The following is a 23,125-nucleotide window of genomic DNA, read 5'->3' as shown; positions in this document are numbered from 1 at the left end:
ATATCTGTGTTTCTACATAGTCTTTATAATTACTATCTTTGCATAAAACCTCATGAAGTTTGTGAACCATAATTTAATAGGTCATTTCCCACCATTAAAATTTTAAACTGTTTCTATGCTTACTCTATAGGCAACATTAGATGTAAAATATCTGTCATATCTTTAAGATACATAGATCCATTTGGCTTGCTTACAGTTTTGCTAAAATCCTGATAGGCTAGAGTAGCCTTAAACGTTTGTGTCACGTCTTGCTGCATCACTTTCTGAAGGGCTGTGCCATTCTATGATGCCTGTGGCCAGCAGGGGTCAAACCCATTTTATCCAAACCTCACCAACACTAGATATGATCAATTTTTAAAAATGTGGAAGAAGTAAATTACATCTCTAGGCTATATTACCTTTCAAACCTCCACTTGCGTAGATGATCTGCACATGCTCTCCATGGCTCTTGGAGCAGCTTGGGCTCTAGTCCCAGCACCCCAGAGCTGGCCCCCAAGGGCTCTCTGGGTGTCTTTGCCCACCTGGGCTTTGCACAGGGGAGGCTGAGCTGAGTGAACCTGCCTTTTCTCCAGCCTAACTTTCCAATAGCCACATTGCACGGCATTGATGTGTACTGAGTCAGTGATTAGAAACACAGAATACATTTAATATTGTAAATGAGCAAGCCAGATACAGATAATTTAACCCATTAAAGAGGTAAAATACAGCACATTTGTGTTCATGAAGAACACAAATCCATGGTATCCCCTTTATCTTTTAGGCATTATGGAATAAGGTCAAAAGTCTATTTGTAAACAACTCACCACCTGCCTATCTTGCCTCGTTTCAGATAACATCCTTCTGCAGTTCACTCTCTGCATCACCTGGGAAGTAGGGAGGAACAGGACTGGGAGACACAGGAAGGATGGATTGGTATGAATAGGAAGTGGCGAAGTAGCCAGCTCAAATGATCTGTTGTGCTATGTGGCCAAGCGACCTCCCCGCTCCTGTAGGAACGTGTTTGAGTTCACCTTCTCCCTCTGTGAGGAACAGCAAATAGAACACAATTGAGAAGAGACTGGTGTCCTGCCAAAACTTAGCCTTCCCAAGAGACTGGGGGGAAATCCTCAGTTAAAAGGAGTAGTCAGTATAAGTAGGAAATAAAATTGCCTCCAGGTGGGAGAGGTTTCTGACATGGAGTTGAGGGGATAAGGAGTGGAGGGAGAGGGGGAGAAATGCCTTCCCAGTGGAAGTAGATAACAGGTCAGAGGCTGAGCTCACAAGGGAGGGTGCTGGACCTCAGAGCCTAATGGGGGAAATGCTCAGACTCAAGAAAGGAAGAGGGTGAGCTTGTGATAAGAGAGGAGCAAAAGAAAGTGCTTGTCTCTCCCGGAGGCAGATGTTTGATATATTCTCTACATGGGAAGAAACTGGTGATGGTGGCTAAGCACACAGAGTAAGAAGATGGACATATGAATATCAGGGACCATGTGGAAACTGGTTCTGATCCTACAAGGAAGAGGAACATTTTAGAATTTTAGGGTTATGTGAGGAGCTCATTCTGCAAAGGGCAAGAAGAAGGTCTGTGTAATGGAGACATAGTCATGGTGGGGAGGGGGGCATTGAAATACTTAGAGCTAGAGTCTGAAATGTTCCTGAGAATGTGGTCAGACCTAAAAAGACTTCTGTCTTTTACCGGACTGTGATACACAAGGAATATTAGACCTCTGCAAGGTCCAGAAAGTTCTGCTTAAACATGAACTTGAGAAGCCCAGGGAAGGTCTTGGTGCTGTATTTTACTCAGTGTGGAGCTTAGAGAGGAGGCCTCAGGAAGCCCTGGGATGCTGGGGAAGTGAGAGAAAGGGAGGTAGGGATGGAGGTTTAGGCTATATACAAGATGTGGCACATCAGCCCTCAGGCCCTTCCTGTTCTGGCATTGTCAGGTAGACTAGGGACCAGCCATGTGCTTCTTGAAGCAGACATAAGAAATATAATAGTACATTTAGTCCTTGTTCACCACTGATGAGTTTGAGGGTCGAGGGTCATTCAGCAGCTCATGAAGGAGGTTTCTACTTTCCCCTCTCTTCTTGGCCGCATTCCTGGTTAGCAGGAACTTGCAGCTAAGACGTTGCCAGCATCCATTTCATATGCTTTCTGCCTCCTCGGCGCAGGCTGGCAGGACTGTAAAGGCAACTTCCTTTGTTCAGGGGTGCTCACCTGTCACTTAACCCAAACTGGAGCCACAAATGCTAGGGAATTTGAAGAAATTCAAGTTCAAGTACTCCGTCAGAGTGGCCATGCCAGACTGGTCCGAGTCAGTTTTTACGAAGTCTGGCCCAGCTTCTTTCTTTGTCCTTTTTGGAACCTCACCTGAAAGGTAGAAGTGAACCCGATCTTAATTCTTCCTTCAGCGTGACATGCCCTCTGGAGATCATACAAATAACAATGTCAGATTGTCACGTTGAATTGTGAGCATAGATGTAAAATGCTCCAAAGTCAGACTGAAGCCAAATATTAGGTCATAAGTCAACGTTTTGCTGAGAAACTTGGTTACTGAGAGGCTGAAAATTGATATCTTTTTATAGGAAAACTTGTTTGTCAGCAGGAAAAAATTTCAAAGGCTGTTATCATCCCATGTGGAGGAACGGAGATAAGTGTAATTTTGCAACCTAGGTCAAAGTCCTTTGGGGACTTCTGAAATTGGCTTGGCTGAAGAACAAGGATTTGATGGAATCCTTGAATGGCCTCCTGAGGTGAAAGTCAATGGGTGGCACAGGTGTGCGTTATTTCTTATAAGGCCATTGAGTAAAATTGTGTGAATGGCTAGGAGCAGCCTATTCTGGGGAGTGCCACATTCTGCCCACGAATCCTTCTGATGAAAACTTCTGAAGAGAGAATGAGCCATTTTGGCCCATAAGCATTTCAAGTCCCGAAAGAAGTCAAATTTTGACTGGTTTTATGTAACAGCTGTGGTCCTCTCTGGAAAGTCTCAGTGAGCATAAAGACTCAGCTGAATACAGGAAGGAGATGGGAACTCAGCCTTGACAGTGTCATGAAGCCTGCAGCTTGCCATCCTGCCCTTTGGTTGTCTGTGATATTTCAGCCCTGCCGCTGAGCCCGGACTGAGGCCTTCTAGCATCCATGGGAGCAGTGGTAGGAGGGCAGGAGAAGGCAGAGAGGCTTATGCTCACTACAGATAAAACCAAAAACTTTGCTGCACTGAGAATATTTTGCTCTATTTTAAGTTGGCCAAGAGACCATGTCTAGTTTACATCTTCCAAAATGCAAAGCAGCTTACATTTTTTTCCCAAGTGCCCAAACTCCAGGCAGAATGGCCCAGTATGGAATCGAGTGTCTGCTAGGGATGGCTGTGGTGGAGAGGGACTTCAGCTGTGGCCACAGACAAATTCCTGACGGAATAATCTGCAGCTATTGCATTGCCATAAAAACGGCAACACCAGAAACTTAATCCTGTGTGTGTGTGTGCGTGCACATACATACATGTATGTTTATATATGAATGTGTACATACAGGTGTGTATACATATGTGTGTGTGCCGTGAAAGGCAAATGGCAGACACCCAGCCTGGCACCATGATATCAGGACCCTGCCCTTAACGGGTTCATCCCATGAACAGCATGTTTATGATTAGATATTAGGTCATGGCCACTTGGGGGTGCTGAACCTAGAGCCATCTCCCAAGTTCACCCGAAGGAGGCTCAAGCACACTCTGTGTAGAAAGAGTAATTGGGAACAATTATGCTCCCTCTAAGTCTCTGCTTGGAAAAAACCCAATTCCCTGAGGTCAGACTTTTTGCAGTCTCCAAGATGAGCCTGATGATCTGAGAATCCCATGCTGCTCGCTGTGGGACATGTTGCACTGGAGCCCACTACAGGTGGCACTGCATCCTGTCCTGTGCGACCCAGTCTGGCCTCTGCCAGGGCTGCAATCTGTAGACCGGAAGCTCAGAGGAGAGTTTGCTGAGCTGGCTGGTGGGCACAAGGGCCATTTTGGATCATCTTCAAATTTCACCATCAAGATGCCCCACTGCTTGAAGCTAACCCAGCAGGCCAGCCTGTCTGACTGCATGGCAATCTTGATCTTTCAGGCAAAGAAGGGGAACTACGCCTTTCTATGGGATGTGGCCGTGGTGGAGTATGCAGCCCTGACCGACGACGACTGCTCTGTGACCATCATCAGCAACAGTGTCAGCAGCAAGGGCTATGGGATCGCCCTGCAGCACGGCAGCCCCTACAGGGACCTCTTCTCCCAGAGGTAGGCACAGTTACAAAGGCAACTCCAGGAGCCCTGTGATAGGATTGGAGGGCAGCCTCTTCTCAGGAGATGAGAACCAACACCAACTTGTTAATTCCTCACACCTTCCCAGCACCATTTGTGTTCCAGTACTCTCTCCTTGCCCTGCCCCCAGCTAGTTCTGTGCCAGCTCCTGGGCTGAAGAGGAAGTATATGTCCCCTTCCCGTGGCGGTGTGTGGTCTCACTGGGAGGTGTGAGACGAGCCGGCGATGTCAGCACAGGGCAGTAAATGTGACAGAGAGGATATTCTGAGGGTGGAGGAGGACATCTGATCAGACTTGGGAGAACAGGGAGGACTTCCCAGAGGAGGTGAAAATTGTCCATTAAAGGATGAGTAGGAGTTAGCCAGATAGGAGCAGTAGTTTAAAATTCAATGAATAATTCACTGAATCTGGCAAGGACCCTCAAATCACTTCTTAAGATAAATGCGAAGTAGGAAAAATCGATGTGGAGACTTGAGAAAAGGTGGCATCAGAGAAGCAGATGGATGTCATAGTCACCTGTGCCCATAGCAGGGTAGATGCTATCTACTGGAGTATGGGGTTCTGGCCTCTCGCCCCGCCCCACCCACCCCAGATCAGCTTCCTGGTAATTATTGCTCTCAAATGGCAGGTGTATTGAGGGAAGTGGAGAGGGGGCTGTATTGATAGGAGTATTCAGCCTAAGCCAATGCCCATGGATGCCCTCTACCAGAAATGAATACAGTGTGTCTAGCTTGCATTGGCCTATTCTTAGCTTCCCATGTGATTTGCTGGTGAGAATCCTCCCTTGACTCTGAACCGCTCTGTTCCCTGGGGCAAGATCAAGCTTCTAAACACACTGTCTGGACACCTGGTCAGACTCCTTGAGTAAAGTAGCCTCTCATCGTCCCACCCTGCTGTCTGCCACAGGAGTTTCCTTAGTCCTTGACTGGGCCACCTGGCCTTACCAGAGAGGCTGGAAGTGAAGAGTATGGTTAAGCTCAGTGGCCTTTTCCTAGTAACCAACCTGCTAATCAGAGCTCTTGTCCCCAGGGACATCTAAGCCTTATGCCCACCACTCACACATGCCTGTGAGGTGACATCCTGGTGGGTGAAGGGGGCATACCTATAGATCCCAGAAGGATATCCATACAGATTGGCTCTGCTTTGGTCCACCAAAATCCAACATGTGACAGAGGTATCCGGGTGATAAGGCCAACGTGGTGGGCAGGCTTAGGGGTAAACCCATTTCCTGATGAATGCACTTGATCCAGCACTGAGGGTCATCCACTTGGAGGGACAAGCATCATTAAACATCCTGGAGCTCAAAGGGTGACTGGAACCCGGGGTCCCTCACCAGCAGGGTTGGAAGGAGAATGCAGGTCCCCCGAGCCCCAGTGCTGTGCCTGTGTTGCCGTTAGATCTCTGAATCCCACCTTCCTTCTCCCGCCTCCTAGATATTGAGTAGAATCTTCTCATGAGGACCTGAGCCTAAGCCCCATCTGGGAAAGGGCAAGGAGGACAGCCTTCAACCCACCTGTTCTGAGACTCGTTTGCAAAACTGGAAAAAAGGATAAAACTAATTAAGTTAAATGAGGCCGTTCGGTTTTCTCTTGATTTTGTATATTCTGTGTCTCCCTTTGCTCCCTGGAGCAGAGAGAGATGACAGGAGAGAAGGAGGAGTAGTGATTTATCAATTGCTCAGATCAAAGGCATGAAGAAAGAATGGCTTCTCTCCAGATGCAGAACTCCTGGTGTGTTGGGGGGTTTCCCCAGTTGGTTTTCTGAGACTGGACTCAGGGCATTCACAGACCATCAACCTGTGGATACTTGCCTCTCTGGAGCAGATGGTTGGGGAGCTTGTGGGGCCAGTGCAGCAGCAGCAGTACCACCAGATAGCCAATGTGCCCCAGGACAGAGCTCATGGAAGCACAGGGTGCCCAGTGAGGGAAGCTTCGGGTCCCTGTGCACTTGCCCTGCTCAGAGATCTCCCGGAAGTCTGCCGAGGTGAACACTGATGACTGGAGAGAGGAGAGCTTGTTCTTGCCTGACTGTTCAAAGAAGTCCGGGCAGTGGGGGTCTCAAACGAGGTCAGAGACCTGAGACTACTCAGCCCTGAGGAGATAAGTGGGGAGAGGGCAGTTGCTCACCCCCAATTACTAAGACTTGCTGGATGCAGAAGGAATCTGATGTCCTTTGTGTAACTCCAGAGCGCAACGGACCAGGACCAGAGAAGCAGGCTTGCCCTGGAACAGGCCTGTGCATTACCTCTCCACTTGCTGACTGTGAGGCTACAGTTAAAATTCCTCCCACAAGAGACCCTGTGGGCTGCTCTTCGACCCCTGGGGTCATCATGAAGAGGAGTGGCTAGTCCATTTTCTTTGTTATTGTGGCAAGAAGCGATTAATTACTGTTTGCTTTCATCAGAGGTCGTGTGCTCTATGACTCCAGATAAATGTCCCCAGTGAGCTGTGCTGACCTCCTGAAATCATCTGTCTCTTTATTGCAGCCCCTTCTGGGCTGGAAACACCCCACCCCCTCTCTGGCCTGCACAGATGGGTATCTATTTGGGAGGATGCTCAGATCTCAGGTTGCCAACTGCCTGCTGCCAATGGCGCTTTAAGAGTCTGTGGTATTGTGTACATCAAACGGTGAGCTGCCCCCAGCCAGCGCATGCACGAGAGGCAAGGTGGCAGGGCTGGAAAACAATGCTCCATGCCCTTTACTGAAAGAAAGGTCTCATGTCAATAGCAGATCCCAACCTTATCTGGAACCACTATACCTTTCCTTCCCTTAGTCCTGGGAACTGAGCCTTTTGAGTTTGTCTATGCTCCCTTACTTTGGCAAAGGACAAGGTCTATTGGCTACAACTTCTGCCTGTGGTGAGGGTTGAGAGTGATAGCCCATTTACAGACCATAGCATGCCAAGTGGGCATTCAATAAATGTTTAGCAACTTAATGCCCATTTATAGAGTACCTATTGTTTAGCAGGCTCCAAAACTATGGACTGAAAGAAAGCACCTGCAATTATAGCTGTCTGGAAAATGGAAACCCGGCTTTAGGAAGTGGCTACTACTGCTCTGGCCTCCTCCTAAACTGTACAGATTTTATGGCATGCATCAGCTTCGCCTCATTCTAAGGGTCATTTTGTGCCTGCAACTTGTTTTATCTTTCCTCTGTTGCTTACATATTTAAATTCTGTGATTGACATGTTTATTTTATTTTATTTGCTGTTTTCCTAGAAATTGCCTTACATTTGTCCTGGAATAATATGGGGCATATATATATATATATATATATATATATATATATATATATATATTTATATATACATAGTTATATATACATAGTTATATATAACTATATATATTAAATATATATAGTTATATATTTATATATATAGTTATAAGGAGCCAGAAGAAGAGACAACATTAGTGAAATCAGCCACCTGCCTGACATTGCTGTCAGCGCGCGGAGAGGGGAGGTCTGGCCCTGCAGCCATGCTTGGGCCAGAGCCTCACCACCCCGACGCCATAGTCTGACTCAGAGACCAGGCTGGCTGCAGTGTGCATCTGGTGTTCTGGAAAGAGCATGGCGTCTCAGGTCAGCATGACCCAGCTCTGCAGAGGAGCTTAGCCACTTTCTAACTCTAGCCATGGGCAAGTCAGCTGGAGCCCAAGCCCCAGGTCTTCAGTAGGTGACACAGACATAGTGAGAACTATGACAAAATGAAAAGTCCATATTATTCCAGGACAAATGTAAGGCAATTTCTAGGAAAACAGCAAATAAAATAAAATAAACATGTCAATCACAGAATTTAAATATGTAAGCAACTGCTTTGAAGGCTATGGTGAGTATTAAAACAAAGTGACTTGATTAGTCCACACTGTGTCCTCAGTGAAAGGCAGTTCTTGTCGATACAGGGCTGATAGGAACTGCTGGTCAGTGTGGCCACCAGAAACAACTATGAACCGGCTTTGATGGAGCTCTTATTTTTTGCCAGATCTTCAGCCCAGTGGTTGGTGTGTATTCCCTCTTTTCATTTTGTCGCAATAATTCTGTGAGGTTGGTGCATTTGTTATGATCGCAGGTTTTAACAGTGAGACTGAAGTCGAGGGGTTTGAAACATGGTGAGGATGACGTCAGAGTCTGGGTTAGAACTGATGTGTGTTAGAGCAGAATCTGTGCCAGTCAACACAGGGCTCAGCTGCCTCTCCATGGGGAGCCGGTACTTCAACCGCGAGTCTTCTCAGAGACCCTGAGATCCTGCATATCCAGCCCTGGGTTCTGTGACTGCCCCGAGGCCCAGCCTACTTGGACCTGCCAGCAAAGACTTGATTCACGGCCAGCCGGCATGAGTCAGTGCACATACAGACATGCAGCTTTCCTAACATATCTGAGCCACATGGAGGCAGTGGGATGCTGCACGGCCCAGCTCCTCATGGGACAGGCCGTGTGAGAGACTTGTAGCCTCAGCCGCATACTGGGCACGATCCCATACTGCCCAGATGCAACATGTCAATCATGTGCTTAGCTCAAGGATCAAGCTCCGCCATGCACAGCCATGCTCCAAGTCTTTGTGCCAATCTGTGCCCTGGACACTCAGTGCACATTATCTCATTATCTCCCCAAGCCATTTTAGTTTAGGTTTCTTTTCAATATTCAGTTAATACATTCCTACATTTATTGATGAAACAAACATCCAGTCGATGGTCCAAGTTGTGCTGGCCACTATGCTTTGTTAGGGGAAACCATGGAGACAGACAGCCCCTGTCCCAAAGGGCTTGCTTACATAGCAGGGATCCTGGGTCGATGTTACAAAGATGTGGAAACTGAGGTTAAGGGGCAAGTCACTGATCTGAGGACAGCCAGCTGAGATGCTTCCAAAGCCTCTTTATATGGAGTCAGGCAATTCCCAGCCAGGGAGAGGCCATGCTATGCTGGGCCCATGATGCTGACACATCAGGGACCCTACTCGGGCTCTCAGCCTCTCTGTCCACCAGTGATAGCCTGTGCGTGGTCGTTGACCTCAGCCTCAGCCTATGGTCTTCGCTGGCCTGCCATGCAGGTCCAGGGCAGAGACTGCTCAACTAACTGGGCACTTAGCAGTGAGTTTCTCTTGGCTATGAAGAACTGCCACTCTCAAATTGTGAATACTCTGAGGGTTCAGCAAGGTCCAGAGAGTGTTGTCATCTGAATATAAGACTGGGCTTAAAGAGACCTCTCCCCACATGGAAGAGCGTGGGTGTGAGGAGCCTAGGGGTGCTCAGGAACCATGAGCTCACTGTTAATACCCCTGGATTATGGAGGGAGTCCATCAAATAGCACAACAAAGGAGAACTGCCGCCCAGCCACCGCCGTGGGGAACATGGCACAGTGGGGGCTGCCGCACGTTTATAGGCAGAATCAAACCCAAACCCCTTGCACCTCTCAGAGCCCATGTGCTCGGTTTCGCCTGCCTTTCCGTCTTCAGCTCACAGCGCTCTGCTCGGCACGTGTGCGGCACTCTTTCATCTCAGTGACTACGTGTTAGCTTCTGAGACATGCTGAGCGTTTCACCCCAGACGAGACTTTCACATGGGGTACTAGTCTCTGGAAAGTTCTTCCTTTTCCTCATTGAGTGGTAACCCTGCCCACCATAAAGTGACTTTGGCAAAATGTTTCACCACTCTGTGCCTCAGTTTCCTTCCCTGTAAAAATGGGGAAATGGAAGTAACCATCTCAAAGGGTTGACATGAGAAGCATGGCTCGTCAAGCACTTAGAGTACTTGTTCACACGTAGGATGTGCTGAGTGAAGCACCCTTCAGGCTCCCGCTTTCCTGTCACCTTCAGTTCAGGCCACCACCCTAATGCACCATCTCCTAGCACTCTGCCTTCATGTCATTGTATTGGTCACAGCTTCTTTCCCCCGCTGATCGCTCTAATTGTTTTCACGCTTGTGTGTGTGTGTCTCTAGATCATAAGCTAGCAGTGGTGAACATCATCGGCACAATGCAATGGTTCTTAAATCAAATGAATGAATGAATGAATGAATGAATGAATGAATGAATGGTTTGGCGAATCCTGTGGGAGAGACTTAGGAGTAAGCATGAACATCCCAGGTCTGCAGTCTGACTGTGCGTCTCATCCAGTTCTGTATTTCCTGATTTCCTCCTCAGCGCTTGGCCCAGATCCCATGTGAAGGGCCTCTGTGGGCCTTGCTGTTGGACATGATCCTTGGGCAGTGGGACAGGGTGGGAGAAGGCATAAAAGCTCTGGAGGAGGAGGGTGGCAAATCTCTCTATGTACTTTGGACAGAGCTCTCTGCTTGCAGAGTGGAGAATGGATTGGGAAAGGACAGCTGAGATGAAGAGTTACTATGACAGTTCAGCACTGTCTGTAGTGGGGCCGCCACAGTGGGGGAGGGGCCGGGACCCCCATGGCTCATGCGGATTGTATCTTTCAGAATCCTGGAGCTGCAGGACACCGGAGACCTGGATGTGCTTAAGCAGAAGTGGTGGCCACACACAGGCCGCTGTGACCTCACCAGCCACACCAGTGCCCAGGCCGATGGCAAGTCCCTCAAGCTGCACAGCTTTGCTGGTGTCTTCTGCATCCTGGCCATCGGCCTTCTCCTTGCCTGCCTGGTGGCTGCCCTGGAGTTGTGGTGGAACAGCAACCGGTGCCACCAGGAGACCCCCAAAGAGGTCTGTACCCTGTGTCCTAAAGGCTGGAGAGTCCTACTGGGCTGCTTGGCAGGTGGTTCCCTTCCAGTATGTTGTCTGGAGACAGTAGTGTTTTATACTGGGTGATGCTGTCATCTTTTACTTTCCTTTTAAAGTCAAAGAGCAAATGGAGGGGATATGTTCATGCTTGAACAAAGTGCCAAGGGACCAGCCACGGCACTAAAGTCCTGATCGCACCTATAGAGCGGGGACAGCATGAGCAGCACCCTGCCCTCCCAGGCGCCTCCACCCGGACCTGGAGAGACCAGCTGGAGGGTGAGGCAGAAGTCACGTGCCTCCCTGAGGCTCTGGCTTCTCCCTGAGGGCCACAGGCCCTGCTCTCCCAGCATGGCGGTGGGGAGAGCCCTGCCCCTCCCACTGTCCTTTCCTTCCTCTTTTGCTCCTCCCTGCAGGACACAGACTTTCCCACTTGCCTCCAGCACAGCCAGCCCAGGGAGCGCTGTGACTCTGTCCAGACCCAGGTTCCGGGCATACCTTCCTTCCTGGGTGTGCTCACCACAAGCTGACTGTGCCCTTCACACCTCCTTCTCGTTGGGTCTTTGCTCTTCTTCAAGCTCACTTTTTAAACAATACTAAGGCTTCCTTAAGGTCCCCCAGAGACAACTCCGCCAAGGGAGGGTGGCAAGGAGGATGGCTTGGTCATGATGCTCTGTCAACAGAAGCCTACACACACGCATCTGAGCCCAAGCCCAGCCACTCATCACAGGCTGTGACTACAGTTTACATACACTCAGCTATGGCTAGAATCACAGCTCCACTTATAAATTATGTGGAGACAAAGAGGTATAAATTTCAAACAAGATACTGTAAAGTAACCAGCACCAAATCCAAAGAGGCAGCATAGACATGGCTACCATCTCTGTCACCTGAAAATACGACTAGCCACACCCCATACCTCAGTCTGCACGGAGTCCTGGTAGGGCAGGGATGAGGACAGACCTTCACCATCTGCTTCTCTCCAGCCAGGTCTATGTGCACAGGAGCATCAGTGGGCAGCTGGGTGGGCTGGTCTTGGACTCACTCCCAGTGGGACCAGGGAGGACCAACTCACACTGTACCCACCGTGTGTGTGTGTGTGTGTGTGTGTGTGTGTGTGTGTGTGTGTGTTAATCTTGAACCCACAGCCCATTTTCCTTTATGCAATTTCCCCTTGGGTCAGGGGAGCCGGAGTGATTCTCAGGTGGGCAAGCATCGCATGGTCATGGAAGCGCTGTCCTGGGATGGCGTGGGCAGAGTGGGGCCCTGAGGACACAAACTCAAGCTCAGCCTCCCAGAATGTGCTATGTGAGCCAGGTTCAGGGACAGCCCATCCCTCCTCTGAACTAGAAGTCCTCATCTGCTTTCAGTCAGTCCCTGTTCTTCCCCTGTTCAGTACTCAGGGACAGGCCCAGTCTGGACAGCCCAGAGTGAAATGTCAGGCTGTGAGCGTGTGTGGGTATATGTGTGCTTGTGTGTGCATGCATGAGAGAGAGAGAGAGAGAGAGAGAGAGAGAGAGAGAGAGAGAGAGAGATGGAGAGATGGGAGAGTGATAGAAGGCAGAGGTGAAGAGAGAAGGAGACAGGAAGACCAGGAGACCAGGGAATGACGAGCCATGAGGGGCAGCCCACTCCTTGCCAGGAAAGCACCCCCTCTTCCAGTCTGGCTTCAGCTTATGCCCAGGATCTCAGGCACAAGAGGTCAGGATGACTACATTGGTCCTGCTTACAAAATCTGGACCTTTCTGCCCGGGCCACTGACCTGCTCCAGACAGGAAGGGGAACTGATGTGGGGCAGGTTGACATGCAGCCGCTGCCCTTCCTCCAGCCCCTTCTGGTGCCGCATGGTAAAAAACAGGAGGGGGAGAAAGGTCCATCTGGGTTTCTGATCTTCCAATGAAGTTTCTCCCTCCCTCTTCTTCCTCCATTAATAAGTATGCCTATAGGAGGAACATAGGCCCTGCCCTCAGAGAAGGCAGCCAAGTGGTCTCCGTCCCATTAGTTAGGGCCATCCTGAAGGGAGCAGTGTGTTCCATCAAGTACTGAGGGGCACCCTGCCAGCCTGCACTCAGTGGGGCCACCAGGGTTGGGGTACTGGTTTGTGGAGAGTTCTTGGGGGTTGGGGTTTTCAGAGCTGAGCGTGGAAGGATTTGTACAGACCCTAGAGCTGGGACGGGGTTGGGAGCTGCCCTTCAGGCAGGGAAATCAGCATGGGATAAAGAGGTCATCAGCCCCCCAGAGCCTGGGGCCTGGAGTGTCGGCACCAGCAAGGAGAGGAGGGGAGGGGAGGGGGCCGGAGTGGAGACGGGGACTTGCTCTGAAGGAAACAGATGCCGGGGGTTCGAACCTTATCAAGGGAATAGGAACCAGGAAAGCGGTTGAAACAGGAGGATTTTAGAAGCATATCCTTAAAACCTTGAACAAATAATAAGAGTATTTAATCCAGACCAACTTTGTGTTACTGGTTGCCTGTGTTTTATGAAGCAAAATTTGCAATTAGGGTAGACTCTCTGGTTCATCTTAGAATGCTTTATTTTGGGGGCTTTAGCCATATTTATTGAGAGCCAGAAACCTGTCTTTTGGTGGAGACCTAGTCATGTTTAATGGCTTGTGCAGACAAGTCTTCAGAGTTTAGACACTACTTGAGGAAGAGTAGTAATGTGCATTCAACCCCTTAATATTCATGTGCATTTGAGCTCATTTTTTCTAAGGAATCAGACGATTATGTCATTACGCAATGCAGGTGAGCCCACTGAGCTCCGCAGACGCAGTAAAGAGTCTCAGTTCGATTTATGGGGAAGCGGAATCATTGCTCTGAGCGTAAAATATTCATGAAATAAAGATGAGAACTGCACAAACGGAGATGACACAAGGACTGAGAGATGAATCATCCATCACTGGGCTGGGAGCTTGGAGTTCTTGCTGCTTCCTGCTATGCCTGCATCCCCAGTCCCTGTCTCCACGGCAGCCAGGAGCCGAGGAGGCCAGGGCAGCCAGGCGGCCAGGCAGCCACGCGGAGCAGCCCCGGGCCCGCAGTCGTGGCCCAGCAGCTAGCCTCTGTCTACTTGCCCTCCTGCTCCACACAGAAGAATTGATCCTAGGATGCTTTCTTTGACCCTACACCCTTCTCTGCCTTCACACCTCTGGTGCTTCTGTAACTCCCCTGAAGAGGTTTTCTCTCATCATTCCTGCCAGGCTCCCCGTGTTGCCCTGAGGTCGGAAGAGGGAGGTATGCAAAGCACCTTATGCAGCACCTGTCCCCGTGGGAGGTGCTTGGTGAATGGTGGTGAAGGCGCTACACCTTAAAGGGTCCTGGGATGGGCAGAAAGGGATGTAGGAACATCTTTGTGCACCTTCCCTGTGCCAGGAAAATTACATGTTACTGTCAGGTTGCCAAAGGGGGACACACAAGGCATAGTGGGTTTTATAGGTTTATTTATGCATCTGCAAATGGATGGGCTGAGTCCAGACATGGCGTCAGCCCCGAGGGGCTGGGGATGTCAGCTTCAGCAGGTTAGTGAGCAGAGCTAATTAGGGGGTTAGTTTTGGAGGGGAATTTTGAGGCAGGATGATAGTTAATCACTAAGTAACAGAATGTTTAGGTAAGTGATAGGAGATTATTAACTGGCAGGAGGTCTGAGGGTCAGACAATGATGGCTGAATGACAGAATGTTTTGATAAGTGATGGAAGGTGATTCACCGGTGGAGTTATGACAGCTCCCTGGCACCGGGAACCTCCCTAGTGCCTGGTCACCTAAACTTTAACCTGGCTTTTGGTAGGGAGCCCTGGACCCAAACCTAACAGGGACAGCCAACAGTTACTTTTCTAACTCTCCTTGAGTCTCTTTAAAAATGTATGAGGAAGGTATCCTTACCCCTGGGGAAATGGGACTCAGAGTGGTGTGGGCAGAACTGTGAGACGAATGAAGTGTCTTCCACTGGGCCTTCCATCAGGCATGTACAGGAGCAGGGCTTCCAGGGAGAGTTTTCCAGAGGGTTTGGAGAATGAAGACTGTAACTGAGAGTTCTTCCCTGAGCCAGGATCATGGCTCCTAGCTAGGCATTTTCAGCCTCTGAACCCCAATTTCTCTCTTTTGCTAAAAACTGGGTCTGGCCCAATTGCTACATTGTTGATTTCAGACAACTTGCCCTGAGGGGAAGTATAGGAAGTGTGTTTTTCAGCCTTATCCCAGGCCTCCCAGTAGGAAGGATGAACACTTCCCATACACCAGGGTTTGTCTCCCAACCACCCAGACATGACTCCCCTCTGTAAAACCCCCTCTGCCCACCTCCTCGGGCTGCCTTCCTACTGGGGTGATTCCAAATTGCCACGAACGGTGGGCCTGCCTGTCTCTGCTTCAGGCTTGCTGGCACTTCCCACCTCGGCATGCCCATCACTTTGCCCGGTTTCTGGAGCCGTGGAATCTCTTGTTAAGGGTGATGAATCGAATGGAAGTATTGAGTATCTTCTATGTGCCAGGGACCAAGATGGACACTTTAGCAAGAACATTAGCTCATCTGGTAGTAGGAGCTCAAAAGTATTTATTGAATGAATGAGCTAGTCCAGGCTCCCATAAAGAAAACATTATTAGTGTTAAATTGTTGTATAAATCATCATGGCTGGATCAATGGCTTTTAGTTCTTGCTGTGCATCAGAAGTGATACATCCTGGACCATTTTACAAGTACAGTGACTTGGGGCCATTCCCCAAAGGGTTGTACTAGGTCGATCTAAATACCTGTACTTTCTAGAAGCTCCAGGTATGCTTTGAAGTCCTGGCACGGGTAAAAACACTGGTCTGCACCATCCTGCCAAGGGGAAATTGGGAACACGCAGCCCAGGTGTGGAAGCTGGGCAGGTGTTGGCTTTGATCCTGATGCTCCACTTACTGTGGAATGTGTCACCTTGAGCAAGACTGTTCACCCCAGCCTTGATTCAGCCGTGTATGCTGGCTGCGCTCATTAGCTCCCTCCTTTCATTGCCCTCCTCTCCAAAATATACAGTCAAGCCCATTAGAACTTTTCCTCATCACGTTCTGAAAAACTACCCATCATCTCCAGAGACCACTTCATTGACTTCACATTTAGCTTCTTTGCTCTTACCCAGCCATTACTTCTCAGACTCTCAGCCCAGGTCTTTGGTGTCAGGCAAGCCTTCGGAGCAACACTTCAGAATGTCACATTGATGGTGTTTCTCCCAGCTGTTGGGTTTCAATTACATTTTGCTTAGTATCAAGGACCCCTCCCACAAGCATCCCAGAAGGGAAGTCCCTAGATATGTTTTGTCTGCTCAAAGTAAAGTAGGAGCCATTGGATGCCAAACAGAGTCAGTTCTAACAAGTCCCACATGTGACTTGCTGTTATACAGATGATGGTTTAGTTAATTACTGTTTTCCAATGCACTATGTTATTTCCACATTGGTGAACGGCGGTTTAATTACACGACTTTCTCTGCAAGACAACGTCTGGGATAGGGTCCCCAGTAACCTCTGTTGGTAGATCTGTTGCCATGTTTAATATGAGGTAAGAGACGCAGAGCTGGAATTTAGCTTGAATTGTGGCTGAACGCAGTCAGTAAATTTTATGTCATGTTCAGGGGTGTTTTACTGGGTCAGTTACCTGCAGTGAGTTAATGAAGGAAGCGGCAGGTTTCCAAGTCTCTTTCTACAGCCGTCATTACCTGGTTTAACACCGAAACCTTGAGATAATAAGGGTATAAACTAATGTAGGGCACATTAAAAAAAAAAGTCCATTATTTTACTTTGCATCACCTAATAGAATGCTCCATTTGAGTAAAATATAGATGATTATTCGGATCACTCTTGCCCCTTTGCTTGAGCAGCCTGATTATTTCTGCCTCTTTCTTTGACCTGGGGCTACCCCAAAATGGCTTAGCGTGTGCTCAGTCTGTGGTCCCCGGCGGCCCAGGAGCACAGCTCCAGGGTTTCGAAGCAGGGTGGTTCTCTCCAGTTCTCTGCACTGCAGCTCTGGCCCTGGGCCGTGGTGGGGGCAGGAAGCACAGAGGATGCGGGAGAGGCAGAAACAGGCCGGGTGCGTCCTCCTGAGAGGACACAGAGTGTTTGCCATTGCTCGGCTCTTCTTCCTGTCCAGTTAAATGGCCGATCCAGGAAGCTCATGAAGGCACCCTCTTCTTCCAGGATTTGCCTCGTGTGGGATCTGCCACTAGGATTAGAATTTGGGTAGAGTGAGGTCCCATGGTGCAGGAAGATGAATTCTTGACGCTGTTTGGGGTGGGAAGGTTCCCTGGGGAATTTGTTCACATGGGTGGACATTTTCTCTCATCCTGCCATGGGCAGGCTCCAGGCTAATGATTAACCTCACGTCGGGGCCCAGACAGCTTTGCAGTCCTTCTTGGAACTGCTTCATTTGTCCTTAATTTGAGACAAGGAAAAGTATGTATGAACTGATGAGACTATTCAAGCTTCTTCTTAAAAAATACTAACTCTAGGATAATTGGGCCATCTCCACAACAATGCTCTGGGTTGGTCTTTATGCTAGAGGTTTTGATGCTTGTTACCTGATCAGCTCCACACATCTGTGATCATTATGCTAGATGGGTGCCTGTTCCCTTCCACTCTACAACAATCCTCCTCCTCCCCACCAACCCTTTTCTCCCTTGTACTTCGCTGGTGAAGGATTGCATCTTGGAGACCTACTGTGTTACCCTTTTCTTCAGCAGATTTCAGTTGGTGGGTCTTCCCCCAAAGCTCTCCTGTATTTGTTTCCCTGGCATTAGATAGAGAAGGCTCCTTTCACTTTTCCTCCATCTCTGTGCTGCATCCTGAGGTCTTTTTGGATAAGAAGTCCTCCTTTCTCTATCTCCGAACCCTGGCACGATAGGGAACATCTCCTGAACATCTGTCCTGTCCCAATGCCCAACTGACTGAGAAAAAGGGTCACGCCTCTTTTCTATATGCTAGAATCCAAAGTGGACTCATCTGGGACTAAGGCACTTGCCACCTACTTTCAACCAGTCTCCTCTTAAACTTTACTTCTTCCTGTATCCAGTGGGACCCTTAAAGCCCTGAAAGGAAAAGAGAAAGGAGGAAAAGGCAAGATTAGGCAAGTAACTAGTTTTCTCAGTGACCCCAGCACCTCTTACTTAGTCATCAGTTTTTCTTTGACAGGAACCAAAGACTTTGCCAGAAGGGCCACCCGGTTTGTCTAGGCTTCTCCAAGCTTTTCTGGCTGCAAAGAGAAGGGAAGGTTAAACTTCAAGAATGTCTGAAATTATCTTTCCATTTTTCCAGCTTCCAGGATCTCTGGTACAAGTCTGTGCTTGTCATACATTTTGAAATGAAAACAGTCTGTGGACACAAATATTTACCACCACAGCTGTGGCACTGACTTTGACTGATGCAGATAAAGGAGCCGTAGCCTAAGCTTATCAGGAGCTCAGAGAAGCCATGAGGAGCCTGGAGAAGTAGGCGGGGGGGATAAGCAGGAGGCAAGGCTTGTCCAGGGAGCTGGGAGGTGAGACCCAGGATGAAGGGCACGGAGCAGAAAGCTGGTTGAAGCACTGCCACTGTAATGGCTGGAATTTCAGCCGTTTTATGTCTCTTAATCTCTTTGTTCATGATTCAGATTCCATTCTATTGTCCTTGCTTGGGCCACAGTCCTGCCTATTGGATACGTGGTCTTCTTAGGTGCGGTGAATTGATACTGAGTGTCCCTAAAACAGCCAGTACCCTTCACAGCAGTTAAATAATACTACTAGACATAGTTTAACATGCAAGAATAAAACCAAACATAAATAAAATGGAGAAAAGTTTCCATAGAGAAAAGGATCAACTCTGCTGTTAAGGTCATTCAGAAGAGAAACTGAATTTGGTTTGTTATCTATTTTATGAACTGTTGAAGGAGCCAGTGGAAGACAGCATGCATTACATTTAGCTGAGCAACATAGGGGTCTGGTAGTCTCTAGCCACTTCCCTCAAGCTTACCGATGATACTTGCCACCCAGCCGCAATCCCAGCTCAGAGATGGCCTCCTGACATTAAGCAGCTGAGTTCTGCTGGGTGGGGCTTCTAATCACGAGAATTTTGGCTCTGTCCACAGGGCTGTGCCAATGATATCTGATGTCATTTCCATCTATGACATCAAGCCATACCCCGTAGTCTCCTCTGCCCTCACAGCTTTCTTATTCTTGGGCTTTCTTATACTTAGGTTTACTACTGGCCTGGAATGAATTGTCCATTATCTTATGGATGTCAGATTTTTTGTTGTTATTTTGTTCTGGGACAGGTTCTGCAAAAGAACAGCAGGTGTCATACTGGAAGCCAAGCTCTGTGTGCTAGTCACGAACTCAACAGAGGTGTGGAGAGAGTACTGGTTCTGTTGGCTCCACCCCAGGGGATGTTGGGAGCAAGGAATGAACTGCACAAGCAACTTCCTTGCCTAAGAAAGGCTGGGTTGAGTCTTCATGGGGATCAGCCACATGGTTGGACATGCAAGTGAGAGAGAGTTCAAGCCAGTCATTTAGATTCCCCACTTCCTGAGGTAAATACTCTCCTACCAGCCCTGTAGGAGCTCAGACAGCCACTGCAGTGGCCCCTAGATTTGTGTGGTTTTTTATTTTTCTTTTTTGAAAGCACATTAAGGACTTTCACATTTTTTGTTTTTGTAACAACTTGGCAAGGTGGGCAATGGATACGTTCTTTTTTCCATTGTAATGGATGTCAATATTAGACAGCCTGTGGTGTTCTATCTCAGAGATGCACTTTGACATGGTATTTTTCTTGGAGTTTGACATCGGGGAGGTGTAGGCAGTGGGCATGACCTTGCTCGACACATCCACACTCATGATGCCTCAAACTAGGGCTGCATTTCTAGCACTTCGTGGAGGAGCTGTCATGGCCCCTCCACTGGGCGCCTGGCCTTGTGCCCCACTCCACCACAGGGAAACCGGGAAAGTAGATTATAGCCTTGGTTTGTAAGGAGCTTTAGAGCAGTTTGTTGTCCTGGTTTATTCTGACATCGATGACAAATCATCAAGTTATTTGAAAGGAATGATATTTGTTCTATTTTACTCATTTTCTTAGGCAAATAAATGAACAAAACAATTTCCTTGGTGCCATTCACCATATGCGGAGACTCAGGAGTTAAGGTCACACCCATCTTGATAACCTCAAGGCCTTATGATACCAGGAAAGTCAGCTGACCCCTGGGAGGTCCCTTTCTTCACCATCCCCACCCCTCACCTTCATCCCCATCCAGGAACCAGGCCCCGTGAGCCTCCCAGATGGGGACATGCCCCTTCTGTGACACCCCTGCAGACTTTGTTCAGTGATGAAACAAGCCTCGGGGTGAGGTGAGACTTCATTTTCTGCTCCAGGCACTACCTCTGCCTGGTACTGGGGTGTGCCTCGGGGAGCTCATTCACCTTTTGAGTCCAGCCTTCTTGTATGGAGGGGGGGCAGCTACACCAAGTCTTTTGAGCATTAAATGGCACATTAAGGGCTCAAGGACCTTATACTCCCATGGGACAACTTCCTCCTGTGTCTGCCTGTTCCTCGAAGTGTCTTCCCTGGAGTCGCTGGGTGTGGAGACAGTGGTTCTAACCATAGTGCGAAGGGGAGGCACATGCAGTCAAGTCAAGGCTGGCTCGTGGGATCCTTGCTGCCTAGAAGTAGCCAGATGGCCAAGGGCTGTGTACCTAGCTGATGGTGGGTGGGAGAAATGGGGGCATGTTCATCCACTGTCCAACAGGCCAGAGAGGCCTCGGGGCTCTAGGCTTCTGAACATCACAGGAAGCCAGCCTTGGCCTATGGAAGGACTGCCCTGACCTTCCTGTGCTCTCCCTCCAGGACAAAGAAGTGAACCTGGAACAGGTGCACCGGCGCATGAACAGCCTCATGGACGAAGATATCTCCCACAAGCAGATCTCCCCGGCATCCATTGAGCTCTCGGCTCTGGAGATGGGGGGCTTGGCCCCCAGCCAGGCCCTGGAGCCGGCGCGGGAGTACCAGAACACCCAGCTCTCCGTCAGCACCTTTCTGCCCGAGCAGAGCGGCCACGGCACCAGCCGGACACTCTCGTCGGGGCCCAGCAGCAACCTGCCACTGCCGCTGAGCAGCTCAGCCACCATGCCGTCCATGCAGTGCAAACACAGGTCACCCAATGGGGGGCTGTTCCGCCAGAGCCCGGTGAAAACCCCTATCCCCATGTCCTTCCAGCCCGTGCCTGGAGGCGTCCTTCCGGAGGCCTTGGACACCTCCCACGGCACCTCCATCTGACCACGCCGCCTGCCCTCCCGCCGCCCATCCCCCACCCGACCAGCAGAGCTTTTTAATACAAGGAAACAACACACACACCACACACATACACATATACACAGACTCTCATTTTTCTTGTACATACCTGTAAATAATGACAGATTGGAGTGGGGTAAAAGTGTATTTTGAATATTCCCAATTTTCGAAGTCAGTAAAAAAACACAAAAACTGTATGAATGACTTTGTAAATTTTGTTCTATATGAATAAAAAGGCAAGTTACTTGTGATCATTCTGAAGTGCCAAAGAAGCCCCCTATTCCTGAGCCTTTCTGAGGGCCGGGGGGGTGCTGAGATAAGGAGCCCCTTCATCCTGGGGGAGGGAAGAGGAGGAGCCGAGTGTGTGCTGCGGTGGCCACGGTTCCCCCCACCTCCTTCCGCCTGGCCCCTGGTTCCTGGGGCGGTCCTGGCAGGTAGACGGTGAGCCCTGACCAGCACTGGGCCACAGTCCTGAGTCTGTGCTGTAGGGTGATCCACTCTCTCTGACGGCCTGGGGCTGAGGAGGCTCCCAGGGCACGGGCAGTCCCGCGGGCATGCCCTGTATGTCACGGGGCAGCACTGTGGGCTGAGGAAGCACCCATGCTGAAGTTATCGTCTCTGAGGGCTTTGATGCCAACATGCTGTGCTGGTGGCCTTGGTTTTTACTTTGTTTTCCTAATTAGAAGAAGTGATAAGTGAAAGACTATGAGAAAAGGAGACAGGCTCCATCTTTACCTTGGGAGGAGGGGGTGGGCAGGACACAGGTGGGCTTGGCCTGGTGCAGTTTTTGGAATAGGGATATGCAAGGTATGGCGTATGGACCGAATGAGCTGGTGGGCAGAGAGGCCTGGTAGAGGGAGGATTTCGCTCTGGTTTGGGATGTGTGGTCCCCGGTGAGAGACTAAGGTGGTCACAGAGGTAAGGCGTAGCAGCTTGGTGGTTTCAGGTAGAAGGATGCTGTTGGGGTGGAGGGAGGTGAGCAGACCAGTCCTTGAGGTGATGGTGAATGCTGGGAACAGATGAAGTGGACCATGTGCATTCAGGTGGGAAGGAGCCTTGGCTCTTAGAGAAGGAACAGCATGACTTTGTATGATGTGAAGGCAAATAACTCTCATCTGCTGGGAGAGTAGACCCCAAAATAAAAGTATATCTCCTAGTCTTAAAGCATGAAAACAGTCTGCCTAACAGGGCCAGAACCCAGCCTGCATCCTCATTCCCTGCTCTGCCACCTCTCCTGGCCTCCAGGAGACTTCAAGCAGTGACACAGCTTTTAGCAAGGACCCTCTAGACTGAGAGCATATTATGGTCTCTGAGATTCCCAGGCCTGTCCCTGGGCTGGTGAATCATCTGGGAAATTCTGCTTCTCAAGGTTAGGGTAACCCGACAGTCTGCCTCCCTCCATTGCCCTTTCTGGAGGCAATGAAGCTATAGAACCAGAGGAAAAACCACTAAGAGCCAAGTGATTTTAGAAAAATTAGCTGTACCACTTCATCCCCCTCCTTTTGCAGACTAAGGCGATTCTGATCACCTGCTAGAATGGTGAACAAGGCCCACAGCAGACCCTAAGAGGAGAGGGTGGGCTCCCGGCTGGGTGTCAGGGAGAACGTATACCAAGTCCCATTAACTGCCTCTCCTATAGCTTTGCAGAGTCAATGCCACAGATGTATGTATGAGGGTGTTAACTAGTCCAGGATTGATTTCTTCCGGAGAGTCTCGGGCAACACCACTGAGTAGCATGGAGTGGCTACACCCCATAGCTGAAAGCCCCCGGGGAGAGGGCATGTTTATAATCGTGTTATTTACCTCTGGATGCTGGAACGGGCCTGATTCCCTCCAGGTGATCCATCGACATTTCTCCAATCAGAGCGTGCAACCCCAGGAGCTGGGCGCGTGCTCAC

At 49.5% G+C, this 23,125-nt stretch overlaps 1 protein-coding gene across 2 annotated transcripts in view; it reads left to right on the top strand.

The window, feature by feature from the left end:
• GRID1 (glutamate ionotropic receptor delta type subunit 1) overlaps positions 1–21,488 on the top strand; it is an 854,435-nt gene extending 832,947 nt beyond the window's left edge. For both annotated transcript variants that reach the window (XM_066243628.1, XM_066243627.1), the window contains 3 exons: positions 4,089–4,255; positions 10,702–10,942; positions 20,784–21,488. In XM_066243628.1, coding sequence (XP_066099725.1) covers positions 4,089–4,255; positions 10,702–10,942; positions 20,784–21,212 — 837 coding nt within the window. In that variant the 3' untranslated portion in view covers positions 21,213–21,488. The remainder of the gene's footprint in view (positions 1–4,088; positions 4,256–10,701; positions 10,943–20,783) is intronic.
• Positions 21,489–23,125: the final 1,637 nt, after the last annotated feature.

Source organism: Saccopteryx bilineata, chromosome 9 (genome assembly GCF_036850765.1).
Source record: "Saccopteryx bilineata isolate mSacBil1 chromosome 9, mSacBil1_pri_phased_curated, whole genome shotgun sequence".
In the NCBI taxonomy this organism is placed as follows: domain Eukaryota; kingdom Metazoa; phylum Chordata; class Mammalia; order Chiroptera; family Emballonuridae; genus Saccopteryx; species Saccopteryx bilineata.
The sequence above is the reverse complement of the archived record's forward strand: the minus strand, read 5'-3'. Positions and strand labels throughout refer to the sequence as shown.